The sequence below is a fragment of the Chelonia mydas genome, chromosome 8 (assembly GCF_015237465.2).
Source record: "Chelonia mydas isolate rCheMyd1 chromosome 8, rCheMyd1.pri.v2, whole genome shotgun sequence".
In the NCBI taxonomy this organism is placed as follows: Eukaryota; Metazoa; Chordata; order Testudines; family Cheloniidae; genus Chelonia; species Chelonia mydas.
In genome coordinates, this window is record NC_057854.1 from 77,434,009 (window position 1) to 77,448,662 (window position 14,654).

The 14,654-nt window shown below is 43.6% G+C and overlaps 1 protein-coding gene across 2 annotated transcripts in view; it reads left to right on the forward strand.

Moving 5' to 3' along the window:
* Nucleotides 1-9,083, forward strand: part of DDAH1 (dimethylarginine dimethylaminohydrolase 1) — a 94,335-nt gene extending 85,252 nt beyond the window's left edge. For both annotated transcript variants that reach the window (XM_007068739.4, XM_043552811.1), the window contains 2 exons: nucleotides 3,752-3,895; nucleotides 4,716-9,083. In XM_007068739.4, coding sequence (XP_007068801.3) covers nucleotides 3,752-3,895; nucleotides 4,716-4,832 — 261 coding nt within the window. In that variant the 3' untranslated portion in view covers nucleotides 4,833-9,083. The remainder of the gene's footprint in view (nucleotides 1-3,751; nucleotides 3,896-4,715) is intronic.
* Nucleotides 9,084-14,654: the final 5,571 nt, after the last annotated feature.

Sequence of the window (14,654 nt, forward strand, 5' to 3'; positions counted from 1 at the left end):
CTGCATTTGAGTGGCTGGTGGATGAGAGGATCCTTCCAATGCCCCTATAGAAAAGGAGGGGGTGTGGGCTCTTGGGTGGGACTGGGGATGAGGATTTTGGGGTATAGGAGGGTGCTCTGGGCTGGGACTGAGGGGTCCAGAGGGCAGGAGGGGGATTGGGGCAGGGGCAAGGGAAGTGGTGCAGGTTCCAGCTGGGGGTGCAGGCTCTGGAGTGGGGCAGGGGATGAGCGGTCTGGGGTGCAGGAGGGTGCTCCGGGCTGGGATCGAGGGGTTTGGAGAGCGGAAGAGGGATCAGGGCTGGGGCAGGGCGTTGGGGCATGGGGAGAGGCTCAGGGGGTGCAGGCTCCGAGTGGCGCTTACCTCAAGCAGCTCCCAGAAGCAATGGCATGTCCCTTCTCTGGCTCCTGCACAGCCAGGTGATTCTCCTCGCTGCCCCATCCACAGATACCACCCCTGCAGCTCCCACTGGAGCACATAGGAGCCAGAGGGGGGCCAGGCTGGCTTCCGGGAGCCACCTTGTATGACCCCCAATGCAGTACCCTGGTCAGATTGGGACCAAGCTGGTGGTCCAGCACCCCAGCCAGAGTGGGCTGAGCCACGTGGTCCGACCCCCGACCCAGCACCCCAGCCAGAGCACCGGAGCGGGGCCAAGCCGCGTGGTCTGGCCCCCGACCCAGCGCCCCAGCCAGAGCGGGGCCGAGCTGCGTGGTGCGGCCCCTGACCCAGCGGGGCCGAGCCATGTGGTCTGGCCCCGGCTTGAGCTCCAGAGCAGGACCGAGCCATGTGGTCCAGCCTCCCACCCAGCACCCTGGAGCAGGACCGAGCCGCTAGTGCGACTCACAGGCCAGCTTAAAACGGCTCGCAGGCCAGATGCAGCCTGCGGGCCATAGTATGCACACCCCTGGGGTAAGGGGTTAATTGTATACAAGAATGTCTGTGTCCCCAAAGGGCCAGGTACCTAACAGAGCACATTGGTATGTTGTCCTTTGTAGGAACTAGCTAACTAAAATAACATTCTCCTCTTCGCAGCTGGGTTCTTGGAAGTTTGCTTTTGTTATTTCTAGTTAGTCCCACTCTCCGTTTCTTCTCTATGTTAGGATTAATACAGTCACTACTTCTATGTTCTTTTGTTTTGAGAGGAATCCACCCAAAAAGTCCTTTTGTTTAGTCTCCCATGCATCTGCCATGTGTCTGTTATAGAGTAGGGCCTTCCCTCTCACTGAAGTTATTGTGCAATATTCATTATTTTCTATCTGAAGCCCTTTATGCAGTAAAGGAATTCAAAAGAATGCTGTATGAATGGTTTCGGCGTCATTCTGTATTAAATACCATTTTGCAACTTCTAAAGCAAGTGTTCTGCAATGAATCACAATATGTTCCTGAGAGGTGAACTATTGCTACAACACAATTACAATAACAGGTTTCTCTTTGTTTTTCCTCCAAGAATGGAAGAACACCAGTGTCTCAAACTCTGCTGTATCCAGGTGCTGGTTCTTCCTTTACTGATACCAGTAGTGCGATGCAGGCCTAATAAAGAATATACGGTTTTAAATAGGGTCTGTAAAGATCAATTGCAAAAAGGAAAGCCCGCTATGGAGTGTGATCTGTAAAGGCCTGATCCTCCAGACATCTATTACTTACTACCGTGAGCAGTCCCTGTCACTACTTGTGATTGTAGGCTGTACACCTGGGAAGTGTGCGCAATATCAGTGAGAAGTTAAAAAACAGATGAGGGCAACTTAAATACAAGCAAGTTAAGATCAAAAATAGGAAAGCAAAGAAAATGACTTCAAGAATAAAAATGCACCCAGTGCAATAAAAATGCTGTTTATTCCAACAAAACCTGTTAGCTCTTTTAGGGAGGTAAATGGGACCTTGGAAATTCAGCAGAATTTCCTATCTGATGAAGAAACAAGAAGTGAGAGTAAGATAAACACTTCCTCCGGAATGCATGACATTCCTTACTTCAGTTTCATATTCTCCACAGGATATGTATATGAGTCAGACTACACTGTGGAGAGCGTACCCAGACAAAGGAATTATTGGAGGTGTGTGCAAGTATTAGGTGCTTTGTTAGTTAATGGTGTGCTGTAGATCCTTTCTGTGCTTCACTTCATATGTCATTTTGTACTGATGACAGTAGCAAGGGTGACCTCATAAATCATTCAGGTGTAAATTCATCTAGACCCAATAGCCTAAATTGTTCTCTGGGGTAATTCTAAAGTTAGTGGGGCTTCTTTGGATTTTTACCAATGCGTCTCAGAGCAGAATATGACCTAAGATCTTTGTTCACATGATTTTGCTGGGAGTAGTTTAAATACAGGGTTTTTCTTCTAAATGCCTCCTAAGATCCTTGTGTATTTGGTGGTTGCTCCTTCATCAGGAGCCAGTAGATCTTGGCCAAAGGGATCCAGATTGTATGGTGGGAGAGCAAGGAAAGGGTCAAAGAGGTTTGGGAGTACATACGAAGACACAAAACATGGTGGTTAAGAGGATAGCCTATTTAGAATACTTGGGTGTGCTTAAGATTTTTGGGTAGGGCCAGAGTTTGGGGCAGTTTCTTTGGGCCTCATTCATCGCATTGTTACTCTAGATTTATGTCAGTAAAGCTGGAGCGATGCAGTGGTGAATCTGGCTCATTGTCTTCAGATAGTTTTTTACATCTGTAATTATAGAGATGGGGCTTAAACCAAAACCTTGGATACAGTTACCCCCTCAGACTCTGTGAGTCTTTGAAATCCCAACTTAGATCCAACTTTTGCATATTCACCCTACATTTATAAGCAGCCAAACCAAAGTCCTGAGCAATTGCTGCCAACTCTGTTGTTCTGACAGTGTCACTACAGGTGTGTCTATGCCACAACTGGGCACAAGCCTCCCAGCCCAGGTAGACAGCCTCATGCTAGCAGGGCTTGACCTAGCTCGCTAAAAACACCAGTGTGGACATTGTGGCTCCAGTGGAGATTTAGGCTAGTGACCTGAGCTCAGACCCAGGGGGTCGGGTGGGCTTGAGAGCCCAAGCTGTTGCCTAAGCCACAATGTCCACACTGCTGTTTTTAGCACACTAGCTCAAGTCCCACTAGCACGAATACCTGGACTGGAAAGCTCATTCCAAGCTGCAGTGTTGATACCTCCTATGTGGTCCCCTGATGAACAAGGAGTTAACATAGGCTCACCTCCCCTTCCCTGGGCAGAGGTGCTTAGTGGAAGAGCTCCAGGAGGGGCTGTTTGGGAGACAAAAGAGACGTCTTTGGGAAGAATTTGGAGGCTGCTGAACCCATGCTGGGGAGTGTTACTTTTCTGCTTATATTAACTTAATTCACCGTATTTTTAGCAACCTTATGAATGACCAGTTTTTAAGGAGTGCTGAGCACCTGTAGCTCCCATTAATGTGAACAAGGAGTTTGGGTATTCAGCACCCCTGAAAATCACTCCATGTCCCGTAAGGAGAAAACCCGGCCGACTACGGTTTTGTGGGTGGTAGGGAGGAGGTTCCTGCTGAATCATCCCACCATTGTAGAAGGGTTTTCAAAATTTACATCTGACTTTAGGCACCTTGACTTCATTTCTACTTGGTACCGGGAGGTCCTGTACTCGAACTGTAGACATAAAAAGAAACCTTACTTGTTATGTAGTGAAATCACTCCTGCGAACCCATAATCAGCTACTTTTTCTAGGTTTGAGTTTGTACGTTCATTTTGGAAAGCTAGTGCACTTCCTCTAAATAGCTGCACTTTACTTCTGTCAACAGACCATGCAGCAGATGAGTGACCATCGCTATGACAAACTGACAGTGCCTGACAACGCTGCAGCAAACTGCCTATATCTAAACATTCCAGGCAAAGGCCACGTTTTGCTGCACCGAGCCCCTGAGGAATATCCAGAAAGTGCAAAGGTAAAGGGAGAGTTACGAATTAGGGGCTCTTCCTGTGAGGTGCTGAGTGTTCTTGACTCCCATTGCAGTCAATGGGAGTTGAAAATTGTCAGTACCTCCTGGGGTGGGGCCCCGGTACTGTGCACGCATGTGTGTGCACACACATGTAAACACATCAGATGATTAAAGCACAAGACTTGGAGAGTCAGGAGACCTAGATTGTATTTCCAGCTTCACTACTGATTTTTGTCTGACCTTATTACTTAATCTCATTCTCCTCCTGTTGTTCCCTTTGTGTAAAATGGGAATAATTCTACTTCCCTCACTGCATTATTAAGGGAATTAATTCATTAATGTTTGTAAACACTTCGAGGTCCTCAGATGGAAAACAACATATAGATGCAAAGTATTATTATTTATTACCAACAACTGGCTAATCGTCAGGGTAATATGGGGAAGAAACAACTGTTGTTTCAAGGAAGAAATAATTATCCACCGTGAACCAGCAAGAGAATGAGAGACACAACGGGGGTAGAGTTACTCTTTTTAACTCGCCTAACTCCTAGCAGCACACTGGAAGTGGGGAGAGAGCTGAGGGTTTTTCCCCTTTCCTCTTGTGGTCCCTCCACAGTCTTGTATTCTTCCCCAGGGAAAGCAGAATCATCACAGTTATGATGCTTTTAAAGTCTTGAGCACCAAAGCTGGGGTGGGGATGGGATTTGGCAACACAACTTCAAATTTGTACATTTGTTTTCATTATATTGATTCAATAAATAGTTGGAGTAAATGGAGGGGAGAGATGCTCAAGTGTAATGACTTTTTCCTTCTATTTCCTAACCAGGTTTTTGAAAAACTGAAGGACCACATGCTGATCCCTATAACTAACACAGAAGTGGAGAAAGTAGATGGGTTACTCACCTGTTGTTCTGTCCTTATTAACAAAACTTCAGAATTATGAGATATAAAATCCCTTCCTTGTAACTGGCAATAAAGTACATGCAAGGTAGACAAATCTATATCCACACTTTTATTGATTTTATTGACAATCTACTGTACCACTGTGCTACTAACCCTTGTTTACAAATTTTTTGCTTTGTGTATTTTTATGTCCCGGTAGATGGTATTTAAGGTATATGCGTGCTTTTGCTGGGATGAATATAGTGCAATGAGCAAGCAAAAGTCAACTATGATAGCTAATCCCTAGCTTTAGTGATTTACATACTCAGTGTGAAAACTACATGGGGGAAAATTAGTTCCTAACCATTTGCTAAGCATCTCCATTGTCTTGAAACCTTTCCCATGTGTTTTACCTTTTTTCTCCCTTTCCTTTCTGCTTCAGCACCCTTTTTTTTCTTCAGTCTTTCCACTATCTTCCTCTCCTTATTGTCAGGAATTCAAGATATAGCTAGTGAAGGAAATTCAATAGAACCATGAATTTGGGCTTGTGTAGTAAGTAGGCTTTTCTTATGATAGTTGGAACAGTGTGAAATTGATTATACCCCTTATTCTGGCCAGTATCACATGGCCACTTGTATGTAAAATCATTTACTCCTGGGGGCATTCTGCACCAAAAAAATGAAAAATTCTGCACCAAAAATTAAAAATGTTGTGCACAATATTTTAAAATTCTGCATATTTTGTCAGAATAACACTACATAATCACACCAGTTTCAATTTATTTTGGTAATATATTTCAAAATACCTGTCAGCAAGTAGGTCTACAACACACAAAAATTCCCCCAGAAGCAGTGTATTAAAGAAACCCCTATGACAACCCAGTTCCTGTTTCTTTGCCCCCCAGAGCCCAGCTGCAGGGTCCCCCCAGCCAATACACCCAAACCCCCTCCCTCCCCGAGCACAGCCGTGGGTTCCCCTTAGCCCAGATACTTGCCCCCTTCCCCAGAGAGCCCAGATGTCTCCCCCGCTCCCCCTCAGGGCCCAGGGATCCAGAGGGAGAAACAGGCTGATGCTCGGTCCCAGGCTTGCATGGAGTTTCCTGCCGTGCCACCCTCTCCTTCCCTCAGGGTGTGCTGGGAACTGCAGCGGTCAGGAACCCTTTAGGTTCCTCCCCCTCCTGCCAGGGCAGTGTCTTCTATGTGCGAGCTGGGCTCTGCTGGGTCCAGGGGTCCCTAGTGGCGGCCAGCAGCACTGCAGCCCATTTCTGTGGAGGAAAGGAAATTCTGCGTGCACATTAATTTCTGCAAAATTCTGCATTGCACATTGGCACAGAATTCCCCCAGGAGTAGTCCTGATTAGAATCAATTTCAGACTGCAGGTGGCAGCTTAGGAAAGCCTCTCTGTACAGGAGCATTAAAGAGGTATGTGTGTCTGGTACACTTGAATTATAGGAAAGGAGATTGTCCATCAGCCAATCTAGGTGTGCCCCGGGGTTCAGACTCCCAGTTTGGTTACCTTTCTTTCAAATTGGGTGGAATGGAAGAGGCTTGTACGTATGCCATATATCAATCACCTTCTAAAAAGCCTATATTTTTGTGATCACGTGAACCACAGAAATGAATGTTTTGAGTTACTTGTAGAAATGTTATATTACAAAAGATATTTAGAAATATACTTTTATCTTGTTTAGTATTTTCATTTCAGCCTCTACCTATTATGTTCTTTCCTGTTTTGGAGTGAAGTTATTTTTCCCGCTAGTCGGTATAGTTCTTGTCTTCTGTAATTATACAGACAATTTACTAGCAAACCTCAAAACAAAGGAATGGTGGTAGAATTATTCCTGGAGTATGTTCATGAGTAAGGGAAATTGTTTCCCAAAAGGCTGGCATATATATTTGATCTGTCCTTGGGGATCTCGTTGGAATAATGGTCGTCTGATTTTTTTTTTTTTTTAATTGTATGAATATCTATTGTGGTATTCAGTTAAAACAAATATATTTGTTGTGGCAAATTCCACAACATGCTTGCCCACTGACTCATATATATTTCACGACTGTAAAGTGAATTATAGACAGTAGTATTTACATGAAGCTTTTAAAATCATTTGTAAACTAAGAATGGAGAAATTCCCAAACTGAAGCAGCGGTGAGAATTTTCCAGGAGGCTGACAAATAGTCTGAACACTTTTATCAACTTCCTGGTCATCTCTTTCTTTGTCTGCCTGTCTCTCTGTTCCTTTGTCGGAGGTTTTAAGTTTTTTCTGATTGATACATTCCCGCTTCAGCCATCTAAATCTCTCCTTCTGTCCCCCTCCTCCTGTAGTCCCTCCATTTTTCTCCTCATCCCTTTACACTCTCCTTCTCTCTTCCCCTCCATTCATTTGCAAATGTCCCCATTCCACCCTAACCTTTCCTTATGTAATTCTCCCATGCCCTCTTGCATAGATGCCAGGAGAGAGGGAACTGATAGACCCACTTTGTTCCCCTAGAATCTGACAAAGCCTGCCTTTTCCCTGCAGATGGAAGGGGGAGCCTGCAGCAGGAGCTGTATCTTGGGAGGGGTGTTGGAGTGACTCCTCTTCTCTTGTCTTGCACCAGAGGAGAGGAAGGAGTCAGTAGTGGTGGAGGCCGGTGGTTTCTTGTATTCTTTCTCCCCCTGAGGAGAATGGAAGAGGTGGCAAGTAGTTTCCTTCCTCCACTTTCCCCTTTGAAGGGAGGGAGAGTTAGTGAATGGACAGATTGTCCTGTAGAAGAGGTAGTTAGGGATTCGTGGCTGAGGTGCCTCTTATTCTCCTGTAGCTGGAAGACCAGCAGCACCTGACTGCTGACAAGGGTGGGAGCCCCAGAAACTTCCTAGTCAGGCATTATTCTTCATGCTGCCCCCACTCCTGAGTCCCATCTGGCAAGTCCTTACTGCAGCAGCTAGGGAGATGGGGCAGTTGGGGGACCTGAACCAGGGAGAGCAGGAGACCCCTCTCCCTCTGCTCTTAGCTTTCTCCTTGACTTTAACCCTGGCTCAAGCCAAACCAAAACAATGGCTGTTTTTTGATGCAACATGTATATGGCTAATGAGCATCCTGCACATCTGACATTCTTATCACTGCAACATTTTTCAGATGCCTGATGTAGATCATTGTCCACAACTAATAAAGGAAAATCTCAAACCAAAAATGGAGATGCAACACAATGCACTAACTGTCTGCACCATGTTAACCCTCTTATGCCAAAAATAAGACTATGTGCCATGTCATTCCAGTGCAGAAGGTCTAGTGGTAAATAGCTGGCACTGAGATTTGAATCTCTAATCAAAGTTTTAGATCAAATAATTTAGCTTAGTACAAATGAAGGCTCTACAGTGTGTGTGACAGACCTTTTACTCTTTCCCATATGTTGTTTTCCATCATCATAAGTTTAGGAAGATCATGTGATGTGTAAGTTTCCCTCTTGAACAGAATGTGAATAAAGTGTCAGCAAGGACTCATCTCTGTTGATAAGAATGTGCATACATACTGTACCATATGATGATAAACTGCAGCTTCTCCATTCTCACGTTTGTGTTTCCTACACAGACACACACTTCTCTAAGTCTTGCACATACAGCATTTCAAGAAAGTATTCTGAGGAGTTTTAAGACAAGTGTAACACAGTGATTCCCATGAGAATGGTTCATAGCTCATATGGAACATTATGTTCAGTTTTAAAAATAAAAGTTCAGTGGAATGTAAAACAGTGACATCCTTTTCCCCTCTTACTGACTGCAGTTTTTGAGTGAAATGTGGAAAAATGTGGTATTATTCAGCCACATAAGTATTTAATTGCAGTCAAGGTAGAACTACCTTGGTGGTAACAATCAAAATTCATGTGGAAACATTTGGAGAAACTTATTTATTGGTTCAGATTGTCTGATTTGATGGATAGTTATGGAGATGAACAAATAAGAGCCTATGAAAAGAATTCTACTCTTTATATAGTGATTGTGAACAAAATACTATGGACCTCACTTAACCTAATAAAAGTTTTAGTGGATGTATAATGTAACTTGCATAGAGTTGCATGTGAATCATATTAGTCACTGTTCTGTGTTGTATTGTTCTGCAGAACACAAACAGGATGACAAAATCACCACAGTGTTCAATTCTGTTACCTTGAGAACCTTATTACAGTATATTGTTGCCCACTTTTTGTGGCAAAAACATAATTGTATTTCATAGACTGTTATACTGGAAAAGATTTACTTTGATTTTTGTGTCTCTTGCAGTTTCTATACTATGTACCCCCATCACTATGGAATAAAGTGTCAGTTGTACAATGAATTGTGGTTGTCTTATTTTGAGACTGACAGCATTTTTTTGCGATTTAGTCTGTATTTCTCTCATGCTACATTTTGATTTCAAATGTTGCTTTATTTCAAATCTTAAAGGTTATTACAGGTTTAGAAATAAAACCAATAGTAGACATGTCTGTACTAAAATGATTAAGAAGAAATTCATGGTTTAAGGTTAACATTTAAAAAATGTGTGTATAAAAGTGATAGTCTTAATATTCCGGATACAGTGATTGCTCTTAAACCTTTTGATTGTCTTGGATAACTAAGTAATGAGTAATTGCAGGATTCCCTAGATGGTCCCTATTCTATATTAAGTATAGGGAATATTCGTAAAACAGAGGTAAAGTTTATCTAAGGCAAAATTAGAAAGTTTTAAGAGTGACCCCTGTGTGCATTCCTTCAGTTAGCCTTCTCTCTTCTCTTTCCTACTCATTAGATCAAGATAGCAGATTGCAGTGTTAATGATGACACTTCTCTGTTACCTGGGCATTGGTTTCTGGTATGTTGTGGCTGGGTCCTTTTCTCAGAGAGACGGAAAGTTTTATTCCGAAGCTGAGTGTTCATGTCTAGGCTTGTTGTATGTACCTGATCTCTGGTGCCCCAGTCCCTGCTGTACCATTCTGCACTGATATCTCAGGATGACTGAAATATATTTGATCCATGCAAAGCGACAGTTCTAACAGTTACTTGTGGTTTAACTGAATATATGCAAATATGTGCACAGAAGTGCAGTGCCATCTAGTGGCAATGACCCCTGCATGAAAATCTAGACTAGTTTTAATTGTCCAAAGCTCAAAAATATTGCTGCTGGGAACAGTATTGTAGCAAAACAGCCGTATCACTTCCAGGCTGCATGACTTGACTAGTAATGGAACAGCTTTTAGCATATCATAGTCTAGGATTCCACACCTCATTGGGGGGGGGGGGGGGTCGGGGGCAGGGGGAGAGGACTACTCTGGCTCTGAAAGGAAGGTTAGTTGGCCCCGGAAGTCCTAGTCCTAGTCTAAACATAGTTGTTTTTTTTCTCCCTCCCTCGTGCGCTGCCTTGAGGCTAACCAGCACTGCACGGGCAAACCACCCTCAGTTCCTTTTCAACTGCCCCTCGCCTGAGATGGAGCGAATAGCAGTCCGCTTTTCTCTTTTTCCTCAGATTGATACAGTTCAGTTTTTCTGAGCTCCTATTACAATTTCCATTCACTTTCTTTTTAGCTTTATATGGTTTCCATTCATTTTTTTTAAAGGGGAAAAAACTTCCTTACCCCTGTTTTTCCCCCTTTCCAGGGATTGCCCCCAGTAAGGGGCATGCCAGCTCCCCCAGCTTCAAATGGTGCCTCTCCTGCAGGGAGGCAATACCAGTTATGGACAGACAGTGCTCCTACATTGTGAGCCTTGCAGAGGTTCACATCCCACACAAGTGCACCTTCTGCCAGCAATTGACGGCTAACTCCTGAAAGAACCGGGAGTTAAAGTTGAAGCTCCTCCTCATTACTCCTGGGGGGATTCTGTGCCAAAAAATTAAAAAATCTGCACCAAAAAATTAAAAATTCTACACACAATATTTGAGAATTCTGCATATTTTGTCAAAATAACAATATAAACATGCCAGTTTCAATTATTTTGGTAATTTATTTCAAAATATCTGTCAGCCAGTATGTCTGTAACAATACACACTTTACAAAAAAAAAAAAAATTCTGGTAATTTTTTTTTTTTGACAAATAGATTCCTTACTAGGCATATTAATACAGAACTTTGTGTAATTCATTTAAATTACAATACAGAACTGTATTTCCTGCACCTGTCAGAAGCAGTGCAAAGGCTTGGGGGAGTCAGGGGTAACAGAGGAGCTGAGGGAGAGGGAAGGAGCCTGGGAGTGAACCTGGAGGGTATTGGGGGCATGGGGGAGAAGGTTTTTGGAGGCGGGGGTGGGATTGTTAGGGTTCTATAGCCCCAAAGCACAGCAGGTCATCTATTTCCTGTCTGAAGTCTCTTGTGAGAAGAGTCCCTGAAGAGGGACAGGGACGGTGGGGAGGAAAATGAAGTGGATAGAGTACCCATTGGAAATGATCTTCAAGACCCATCTGTCAGAAGTTGTCTTCCCAAATATGGAGGAAAAGAGCAAGGCAACATCCAAAGGGATGTGGAAGATCTGCAGGTTGTAGCTGATGTGCACCTCAGATGCAAGGCTTTTATTCCTAATATTTCCTGATTCTCTCCTCCCACTCACCCCCCCCCCCCCCCAAAAGGAGGTTGGACCCATACTCGATGTAAGAACATTAAACAAATATGTGAAGGCACAAAATATCAAGATGGTGTCACTAGCAGTGATTATTCCATCTCTAGAGCAGGGAGATTGGTTCTTAGCCCTTGACCTCCAGTAACCCTACTACCATATATCAATCCAGCCATCCCACAAATGATTCTTCAGATTTACCTTGGGTACAGGACTATTACCAGTACAGTACAGTTCAGCATCTCATCTGCACCCAGAGTATTCACCAAGGTCTTCTCTGTAGTAGCAGCTCAACTATGTACTTTGAGGATCATGATTTACCCATACTTGGATGACTGTCTCCCCAGAGCTTGCTCCTTCAACGTCTTACAGGCTACCCAATGGACATATTCACGCAACTGGGTTTGCAATTCAACACCCAGAATTAACAGGGAGGCTATACTACACACGTTTGATGTTAGGAGAGCTTTGGTTTTTTTATTTGGACAGGACAAATCTCCTAAACTCTTCCTCTAGTTGTGGACAGGTCAAAAGGCACAGGGATGAACTCAAAGATTTTCCAAATGGGTCTCGAACTGTATAAACTATTGCTATTATGCTCGTAATTTGCTGCCTCCATCTGGAATCCATACACATTCCACGGGATCAGTTTCCACCTCTGTCACCTTCCTTAAAAATGTTCCCATCCCACTTGGGTGTCTGCTCATACTTTCACAGAACACTATGCGATTACTAGAGACTCTGCTTCCAATGCCATCTTTGGCTCTATGGTAGTGTCATCCATAACAGACTTGACTCTGAAGCCCCAGTCCTCCATTGGGGATACTGTTCAGGAGTCACCTACAGTGGAGCACCCATAGGGACACTACTCAAAGAAGAAGAGGAAGCTACTCACCTTGTGCAGTAACAATGGTTCTTCGAGTTGTGTACCCCTGTGGGTGCTCCACGACCCACCCACCTCCCCTCTACTTCAGAGTTCTCAATAGGGGCTCGGTGATGGAGAAGAAACGGAGGGTGGTTCGTGCACGGAGCGCTAGTTAGTCTTGAGGCAGAGCATGAGGCAGGAAGAGCGCATGTGTGGATCAAACAGACACGATCTAAAATCTCTGATCAGAGGTGCAGGGACGCAGTCACACCTACAGTGGAGCACCCATAGCGGGACACATCTCAAAGAACCATTGTTACTGCATGAGGTGAGTTACTTCCTCTTTTTGTTAGGAATGTGATTTTTTATATTAATATAGTCAAATCAGTACAACCCCATACATGGACACAGTTTAATTGGTATAACCAGCTTTTATAATTGTGTCCACTCAGGGGGGTTGTACTGATTTAATTATATTGGTTTCTAAATTGAGAGTTAGGTACAGTTCTGGTAATCCTTTAAGTGCCACACTAGGAAGCATTGTCCACATGCTGTAGAAAAATGCTGAAAGCACAGCTAAAACAAAAGGAGGGAACTGCAAGTAACCAAAGAGCTGCTGTTGTTTTTTTAGGCAGGTATATACTGCACTCAGGGTACATAAGCTTACTGTTTTCCTTTGACACTATAAATACAACCTATCAAAAATGTAATGTCTGTCTCAGTGTCCCTGATCACCACCCCAGAGAGCCACACCTTCGTAACTTGCTTATCTCAGTGGAAGTTAGGAGCCTAAATACCTTTGAGGATCAGGGTCTTAAAGTCTAATTACTGAGGCTCTGGATCTGGACCTTACCGCTACAGTGAGTAGTGTGCAGGCCCTTAGCAAGCAGTTTTTGCAGCTCTTTCAGTACAATTCTGAAATGTATACTACATATAGTATATAGTTTTTGTGCACATGCATAAACACACAAAAAATCACTAAAATGTCTAAATTCTTCCTTCCCTACTCCTTTGGAGGTGTGGGGATGTGAATTTACTCACTTAAAGGCTGTGATAACTTCAGTCTCAATATTCTCTAGACCAGTGGCTCTCAACCAGTGGTCTGGGGCCCTCTAGCAGGTTTCACAAATAGGGCCAGCATTAGACTTGCTAGGGCCCTGGGCAGAAAGCCAAAGCCCCACCGCATGGGGCTGAAGCCCAGGTCCCTGAGCCTGCCACCCAGGGCTGAAGCTGAAGCCTGAACAATGTAGCTTTGTGGGGGCCCCAGGCAATTGCCCTGCTTGCTACCCCGTAATGCCGGCCCTGGCTTTTATATGCAGAAAACTAGTTATTGTGACACAGGTGGGCCATGGAGTTTTTATAGCATGGGATGGGGGGAGGGCTCAGAAAGAAAAAGGTTGAGAACTTCTGCTCTAGACTGAACTGGTCCCAATTACTTTCTTTATTTGAGGTCCAAACTGGAAGCACACCTTTTGTCTTCCAGCTGCCTTGACCATTAATTCCAGAACTCTTGTTTATAGGCAAAATTTACTAGAATAGCCTTTTGTGAAATATCTATCTTTTCTCTGATTACTGAAGTTCATACAGTTCACTTCATCACATACCAGACTACATAACTCCAGAATCCAGAGATCTGAATCTCATCCAGAAAGCTCAAGGTTTAGAATGGCATCTTTGTCCCCAGGCTGACTTGTTAATAGATGTCAAACAACCTGGATTTAAAACTTTTTGATTAAAATAATTGTGCATAACAGCAAAGGCTACAGCATGGTTAATTTTTCAAGGAAAGCTACACAATATATGCACATGTTATAAAGGAAGGATGGGCTTATGATTCAACCACAGGACTGGGAGTCAGGAGTTCTGGGGACCTAACTCCAACTCAGACATTGAGTGACCATGGGCAACTCCCTTAAGCATGCAGAGCTTGGGTGCTCTGCAAACGAAGCCATTTATTTAGGTGCCTAATGTGGATTTAGATACCTACATTTGAAGATTTTGGCCTTACCCTCCCTCTGCCTCAGCTCCCTAATCAGTAAAATGTGCTAAATAACATTTGCCAACATCACATTTGTGATGTTTAATCATTAACGTTTGCACAGAGCTTTGAGATCTTCTTTTTGAAGGCACCACAGCAGTGTAAAATATTTCAGAGTTTGAAATAGTGGCCATGGAGGGGCTCCTGATGAGTTTCCTACTCAAAGCTCTATTACATGGGCTGTTGCATAAGAGTCGTGAATTTCATCCTTGTGTTTTTAAACACCCCAGGGCAGGAACTTTGCCTTCCTACATATTTATTGGTCACCACACACACCTACAGTAATATATAAATAATAAAACATCTTTTCAGTTTTCAATTTGTTTTTATAATTTCTGTGGTGTCTTGAGATTTGTTTTCAGGTACTAAAATCAGTTAAGCCTGATGCATTTTGCTACAAAATAAATGAAACAAGTTGTTAAA